The sequence below is a fragment of the Capsicum annuum genome, chromosome 3, assembly GCF_002878395.1.
Source record: "Capsicum annuum cultivar UCD-10X-F1 chromosome 3, UCD10Xv1.1, whole genome shotgun sequence".
Classification (NCBI taxonomy): Eukaryota; Viridiplantae; Streptophyta; class Magnoliopsida; order Solanales; family Solanaceae; genus Capsicum; species Capsicum annuum.
In genome coordinates this window covers 236,863,371-236,871,964 of record NC_061113.1, presented here as the reverse complement: position 1 = coordinate 236,871,964, position 8,594 = coordinate 236,863,371, and the positions used below count along the sequence as shown (strand labels likewise).

At 29.7% G+C, this 8,594-nt stretch overlaps 1 protein-coding gene across 1 annotated transcript in view; it reads left to right on the top strand.

Annotated features, from left to right (window-relative positions):
* The first annotated feature begins 6,986 nt into the window (after positions 1-6,986).
* LOC107864985 (bidirectional sugar transporter SWEET14-like) overlaps positions 6,987-8,594 on the top strand; it is an 8,097-nt gene continuing 6,489 nt past the window's right edge. The window contains exons 1-5 of the mRNA XM_047408695.1: positions 6,987-7,038; positions 7,437-7,473; positions 7,584-7,794; positions 7,916-8,077; positions 8,269-8,388. Coding sequence (XP_047264651.1) covers positions 6,987-7,038; positions 7,437-7,473; positions 7,584-7,794; positions 7,916-8,077; positions 8,269-8,388 — 582 coding nt within the window. The remainder of the gene's footprint in view (positions 7,039-7,436; positions 7,474-7,583; positions 7,795-7,915; positions 8,078-8,268; positions 8,389-8,594) is intronic.

The following is an 8,594-nucleotide window of genomic DNA, read 5'->3' as shown; positions in this document are numbered from 1 at the left end:
ACATAGTAGAGTAATGGTTAGTCATCATAGTATATTACTTGAAATCGTTAAATGAAACCTTCATTTGATACATAAAAACAAAAAACAAAAAAGAAAGAAGAAAGTTTGAGTCCCGTTATCGATGGCAATTAAGTAATCAATCAAAAAACGAAGAAATATTCTGTAATCATATTATCAGATAGTATGATTGGCTTATGATTATTATTATTATATTATTATATATGTAGTAACATTTAGGTAGGAATGAAGTAATATTATTATTATGCCGTCCAACTTTATCAAATTTAGCACATTCTATAATTGTTAAACTTATAATTTTCTAAATAAAAGCAACTTAAAACTTTCCAGATGTTAATGAACAACTTTTTTTATATTATTCTTAGTGTTCGCGGATTATACAAAATTATGTTCTTTAATCTATCTGATTAAAAGTAACATGGACGAGCCTTCCATTTGTCGAATTAAGAACTCTGTTATGTTATTCTTAAATAGGAATGATTGTTATTTTTAAAAAAACTTTGTTATTGTACTTTGTTAATGAAAAAGTTTCTCCAAACTGCAAGTAGAATACATTAAAATCCTTATATGATTGTGTACACTCATATAATGGAAGTGCACTTTTAACACTACTGGTTTCTCCAAAAACTTATTGCAACTACAAACAAATAAAAAAGACATTCAAAGTACATACTATCACTTTCTCAAGTACTAAGTGGTAGTTAAAATTTGTTGCATAGTGACAGATCAAACTATTAGTAAGTAATTGTAAAGCAGCAGTATTGTTCCTTTTCGCAATTGAATATATTGTGTTTAAGTAATGAGCATCCAACATCGGATAAATCGAGAATTGATACGAGTCTAACTCTGATGACTGATATCATATTAAGAAATGAATTTTGGGCTTAATTTAGCCCCAAAACTAACTCACGAAGTAAAAATTGTCCAAAATCGCATAAAATGTCCACTTACAATTCCACAAACGATGTGCATGGGTCTCAAATACTCCCCCACTTGTCTAACTATCAACTAAAGCATGAATAATATAACATGCGGACTCAATAATTTGGTATCGAGAATTAATGGGACGAGTCTAGCTTTAATATCCATCCCACAAAAGGATGTGGGGCTATTACTAATAAATAGACTATAGTGGGGGCAATTATATTGATTAAAAAAAAAAAAAAACTGTTCATAGAAAATAACTTATTTAGATATTGTTAGGATATACTCAATCATAAATAGATTTTCAATTTAGTGTAGAATCTTTTTGAGAGGAACTTTGTCTCAATCTCTACAGAAATAAAAAATCAGTCACTTGATTGAAGGAAAGACATATTTAGAGATTGTTGTTCCCATTAACTATTTCAGAAATTACCTTATCCATTAATTAATTTTGTATCAATTAATTGGCTAAATGAAGGGCCATATATATATATATATATATATATATATATATATATATATATATATATATATATGTACTGAAAAGAAGAAAATCTATAACTGGTCCCAGATTATCACTAAGAAAATATCTATATCACAACACTAAGCACATCAATAGATTACAAGTGATTAGCTTACATGCAGCTTTATCATGACGAAGATTTCTTATCTACAGCTGCACAATAAATTACAGCATACACAACAAAATTTATACAATCAGATTATTTAAAAGATAATTACCAGTAATTATATTTAATAACCCAACGTGCCACTCTGCCCGATCAAAGTACACATATCTAAATCCAATATTACTATGTACATTATCTTGTTTTTTTCTTCTTCTTTTAATTTCTCCCTTAATTTGGAGGATTGATATAGTTTTTATACTATACGAGTGATGATGGAGGTGTCATACAATAGAGCCACCAGGGGTGAATCTAAATACATACATACAGTACATAGCTAGCTTGAACACACATTAACTTTGCCTAACTAGGTATATATTTATACAGAAAATAATAAGAAAACGGCTATAATAAACGAAAATTTTTGATGGATGCTTTGGTTTATTGGCGGAATTCATCCAATTCTGTTTTTTCTTTTTCATTTCCTTGCTGTTTCTTTTAGTGTTTCCACTTCTGTTTCTTGCTTATCAAGCTAATTCTTATTTTCCTTCTTGCTACATCTGGTGGAAAGTGCTTCTCATTCACGAGCTACATAAAAAGTGAATTTCAGAACAGCATTTGTAATGAATTTTTGAATTGTTATTTAGTTTGCTATGAGAGAATAAGATATTTGTAACGCTGAGCAATAGTACTATTATTCATCAATTTAAAATATAAAAAATCCTAGAGTATAATTGTGTCTTAGTGATCTTTCGATAGTATTTTTGTAATGAAAGTATAAACGGTAGTTTTGATCGACTTATGACTGGCAGTCCCTTTCATTAATGATATTCTTGATATTTTCTCAAATATAAATATGTACACTTTTACTATGTGATTGATAATAACTATAGTTGTGAACATAAATGCATGAACTGAAAATTCGCCGAGTGTGCGATTAAAGTTTTATGTATGTAGTTGAAAAGAAAAGGAAGTCAAATTTCTAAAGTATAGGGACAGTCTTAATGACATGCAATCTTTAGGACAAAATCGATCATGCAGGTTTAACTTAAAAAGTTGATAATATCACATCATATCAAAAATATCTTTTAAGTTATTTTAACCCAACAATTGATTTTAGAGCAAATGGCTTATCGAGACAGGTATGACTAATGACTCGGGACTTGGCTAACAAAGAGCGAATGGCTTATCGAGACAGGTATGACTAATGACTTGGGACTTGGCTAACAACTACGTATCTTACTTGTAGCTTGGAGACACATACACCTAAAAACTTATAGGTTTAGATGCCCATAAATACTCGGATAATGTGTGTGGGACCGCAACTAAACTTCAGATTAGCCTATGAATTGTGGTGACAAACACGTGAAACTTAGTTCGAGGAAAAAATTGTTGAGCGTATGAACAATTTTCATATTGATAAATGAGAAAATGAAGTTACATAAGATATAGAGATATAATGACGTGAGTTTTTTTGAAGAAAACAATAGTGCAAAATAGATTATTTTATATAATATAAAAACATCTTTAAATTGTTTTAATTCAAAAAAATCTTAGATTCGACATTGACTAACGAAGCCTGATTAATGTTTGTCCAAGTCTAAAAACTTATTTTAATACGGTACAAAACGTGATATCTTATTCTATTGATGGAAAGATTACCATGTAAATTGAATGTTATCCTCTACATGCAATCAACAACCACTATAGCACCTAATATTTCAAAAATCAGTCCTAACTTGTTCAAAGGTTCGTCAAAAGTACTTTTTGTTACAAAATTCATTTTAGAAATTAAATAGGGTCTGTGTCTTGAGTTTCCAAATGTTAAATGCAAGGAGTTTTCATAATGAGATCATGTGGTGCCACATGTGTCCACAAACACAAAGGCTAGCTGTGACTTATGAATTTGGTATTTTGGTAATGACAAGTGACATTCAAAAAGCAATAGAGATAAAGCGCAATACCCTTATTGCTGATGACAGTTTACAGGTTTAATTCATCTGGAACACTTAATTAACGTGTTCAATAGATAGGTTAGGTAGTCAAATAATTAGAGTTGATACATTAATAGGGGCATTCAAGTACTTTTAAAATTAAAAAATTGTAGCTACTGCTATGTGTTTGAGCACCTGAAAGGTCTCTCTGTCACACACAAAAGGTGTTTATGACATACAAGAATCTAATATAGGCGAAAAGTGTTGAATTAGTGGAGTAAAAAATAAAAAAATAAAAAGGTTATGTAATACCTGTCCAATTAATTTGATGGTTAATAAATGAGTAGTGCTGCTGTATATTATAAGTATGTGTGTTTCTTTTTTCTTTTAATCGAAGACTAGAGTAGACTTCGTGTTGAATTTTATGTGTCGCGGACTAATTGATGGAGCTCACTCGCTCGTCACATTATCGTTTTGAAGTCTTGATAAAGAAGGAGGGTTGTCCATTCTCTAAAAATAGGAATAAGTTCATTGGGTAAATTAATTAATGGAAATATCAAAAATTTATTGCATGCGTTTAGGGTTGTCAAATGGGTGAGTTGAGTTGAGTTAAGTTGAGATTGAAGATATTAAACGAGTTCAATTGGATATCGGATTAAGTCATGACCCGTCCAAATTCACTTTCAGTTAAAATAGATTGGGTTGAAATGAATAAAAATCAGATTGGATCTTGATCAGCCCAATTTAACTCGCTTAGTCTATAAAATATTAACATATTAATATTTATCTCTTGTAAGGAAAATAAATTTAAATGAATTTGAAAAGTTGGGTGGGTGGGTAAAGAAATGGGGGTGGGGTAAGAATATTTTTTTAAAATTTAATTTTTTTAAAAATAAAAATTAGGATAAGGATGAAAATTGCGGTAAGAAATTTTCTTTTTTAAATATACGTTTGGAAGGGGGGGGAGGGATATAGGGGAGGAGGGTATGGGGTTGTAAGGAGTAGGGAGAGATGGGGGTTGGGGTAAGATTAATCTATTTGTTCAAAAAATAAAATTTATTTATTTATCTTTAAAAATTAAGAGATTTTTAATTTTTTAGGGTAGGGTGGGGTGGGGGGGTGGGGGTTCAGGGTAGAAAGGGGCGAATGAGGATGAGATGGGGACAAAAAAAAAATTTATAAAGAGCCTTTTAAGAAATAAAAATAATTTATTTAAGGGAGGCGGGGTGGAGGTGGGTTAAGGTGGGAGTGAGGTGAGGTGAGATGGGTGATTTTAAGAGTGTGAGGACAAATTGTCACATTTTTTTCTATTTTCATTAAGAAAATAATTTTTCTATTAAACGGGTTGAAGTAGAGATTGATTGGGCTCATTTGAACCCAATTTGAAAATGGGTTGAGACTTAATGGATTCAGATTTACCCAATAGCAAATTATCTTGAACCCAACCTAGTAAGTTTTGAACGAATTGAACGGATCAACTCAATTTGAATTCATTTTAACTCACGTATATTTGCAAAATAGTTAAAATAGGAAGAGAAATTTAAATAGTGACCTAGAAAGATTCATCTGCATAAAGCAGTAATATATCCCTTGATTATTTGCCACACAATGGGTCCATTTATTTGACAAGTTTTCAGGCGTCGAACGCATTTATACTTGGCATCATTATAATTTTGCTAAGTGAACAAATTATATATTTCCTTCAGGTACGCATAAAATTTCAGTACAAAGTTATATTCTAATCATGTATTAAGAGAAAAAGAAACACATGGATATACTGAACGTTTTTTCCCCACGCTGTTCATTCAAAATAAAATCCTCTAAAATATTTGACTAAAATATAAAATGATCATTGGCAACAAATTTGCTTAGAACTATGTTTAAGGAATTAACTAGATTCATCCCAATAATACATGAGGGATGTTTTTGTCATTTTCCTCTTGGAAACACAAGGCTTCTATCCTGCATAGTTTCTATCAAAGAGCTGTTAAACTGACTGGGTTAGCTCAGATACTGGGTTAAAAGCACCAAAATATTTAAAGTTCCTAGGTCAAATTAAATAACTTCTCTCTGACAGCCAAGATCTATGGCTTTACTTTTTGACATAATATATGTATGTGTACTGCTCCGATTCAGTAGAAGTTTATCGATATCAAATGTTTATATCAAATCAATAGATCAATAATTACACGCATGATAGATACATGTGTTCTAATATGTATAACTATCACTTAATCATGACTAATTAGTATTGTTATTTTTATTTGATTTAATCGTGATAGATTAAATTAATTTAACGTAAATATTTACTGCTTCGACTCCACAGCATTCTTTTCTCTGTCCCTTATCAGATCTCCTATGTAACTGAAAATTTTTTTAAAGTAAAAAAGTACGTTTGGCTGGTGAAAGTGCATGGACTAAAAGTTCAGTACTCCAAAAATAGACGGCCACGAAATGCTATGTCTCATCCCTTTTTCGAATTAAGTTAATTACATGCATCGACATCCTAAAGATATTTTATATTATTATTAAATTTAACCCATGATATAATAGGTTATTTACTGTCCTTTTTGTTAAATTATTATTTTATAATTGCCTGATTTATATACTCCCTTTGTTCCCTTTTATTCATTATGTTTTGTTTGATGAGTGTGTCAAATTGCATGTATTTTAACTAACAATTTAAGATATATTTTTTCTATTATATTAATATAATTTTTTTTTAAATTATTCAATTTTTGATATAGTAACTAATAATTTAAGATAGATTTTTAAATCATATTAATATAATTTTTTTTTAAAATTATAGTATTTTAGTACAGTAACTAACAATTTAAGATGTATTTTTTCATCATATTAATATAAAAGAAATTACAAATTATAGTATTTTTAGTATAATTTTAAATTTTTATTTTTTAAATATTAAATTAATCTAAATGAATTTAGCTCCGAAGAATTGTCATATTGACTCCTGTAAAATAAAATGTGACAAAGTAAAACTGTTTAATCGTCAAAGCATGGAACTGAAATTCTAATAAATTTGCATGTACTATCACCTGAAAAATATCTCGTTAACATATGAGATTTAAATTTTAAATTTGGTGAAATAAAATATATTACCTTACTGTTACTGTCTGATGCTGTGAAAACTGTCTATTGACGGTGCTTAAACTCATTTTATTAAAATTTGTTTTGCTAGAGTTGCGGAATAAATGGAAGTTCTCCAGCTAGTTTATTATTTTATTTCCTAGTTAGTGGGTGCTAATATATGGTGTCAGCATTTTGTCGTGCTAATGTAACAAACATATGCCACCTAGCATAATATCATGTACTAGTAAATGTTTCATTAATTCTTCACTATAAATATGTGACCATAACTGTTGTTCATCATCAACAAAGATCAATTAGCCTTAAGATCATTTTACTCATCTATCTTACCCTATAGTTTTAATTCTTCTATAGAGAGGAGAAGAAAGAAGAAAAGATGACCAATATCTCCCATAATCATCCTTTGATCTACACCTTTGGCATTTTGGGTAAAATTCCTATCATATAGTACTTATTTGCATGCCCTTTTTTACTCACTAAAAGAACTAGAAATTAACTAAGAACTTCATCACTATTTCATCGTTAATTCACTCGTAGCTAACAAAAATTCGTCGTTGAATAGGATTAGCAACAGAGTTTATTGTTTAGCTATAGAATTTATCTGTCGCAAAATCTCCTTATTTGTTAGCTGACTCTTTTCATTAATATGTTCTTACAATCCAGTTTGATCAGGGAATAAGTACATCTTAGCTAACTCTTACGAATAAATTAACACCTCAAAAATGAATAAGACTATCATTACATAATGTACAATACTTTTTTTTGTTTGATAAATACATAGGAGAAGTAATTAATATATGCCTTTTCCATTGTGGTAATGTTGCAGGTAACCTAGTCTCCTTCATGGTGTTTATTGCCCCTGTGTAAGTTATTTCTCCCACATTAAACAAACTTTCATTTTTTGGGCAGCAAAATTAGTTGGCTAGCTTACTAAAAATTCATTATTAATTTTTTGTAATATTTGATTTTGCAGACCAACATTTTATAGGATCTTTAAGAAGAAATCATCAGAAGGGTTCCATTCATTACCATATGTTGTTGCTTTATTTAGTGCAATGCTTTGGATTTACTATGCAATGGTTAAAACCAATGTTACCCTTCTCATCACCATCAACTCTTTTGGATGCATTGCTGAGACTATTTACGTTGCTATTTATTTTACTTATGCCACAAGAAAAGCAAGGGTATATACATACATACATACAAACAAATTTCATATATATATATATGTTCATTTGTGTACGTGTTTCTTTTAATTGTTACGTGATTTTGTGAATATTTCTGAAATTTGAAATTGTCTTGCAGATGAAAACTCTAGGACTTGTCCTACTGTTGAATTTTGGTGCATTTGGATTTATTGTTTTCCTCACTCAAATTTTATGCAAAGGACCAAAACGAGCTGAAGTTATTGGATGGATTTGCATGGCCTTTTCTATCAGTGTATTTGTTGCACCTCTAAGCATTATGGTTGGTAACTCTTTTAATATTTGATTTTTTTTTTTATTTGACTCTGTTTCTATATTAATCTCCTATGTGTTTTTATAGTTAGGACGACGTTCTTTAAATTTTAAATGATGATAGTTTAGGTATTTAGTCCATATCCATTTTCTAATTAATCAACACCATTTAATTCTGTTTTTTTTTTAATTAAATTGCAGGGACGTGTAATAAGGACCAAAAGTGTGGAATTCATGCCATTTAACTTGACATTAGCACTTGTACTTAATGCTGTAATGTGGTTTTTGTATGGTTTACTTTTGAAGGACGTCTATATCACGGTAATTATATTTTATTCAGCTCCCTCCCTCCAACTTTCTAGTAGTGCAATATGTTAAATAGTTATATTAATATTAGTACATAAAAGTACAATGTAAACATACAGAGAACACATGGTAAACTCTAGGTTAAATCAACGATGAGTCAATTTTCATAGATCGACAGTACTGTTTAAAAAAATTACACTACTAATAATTGAATGAATTTA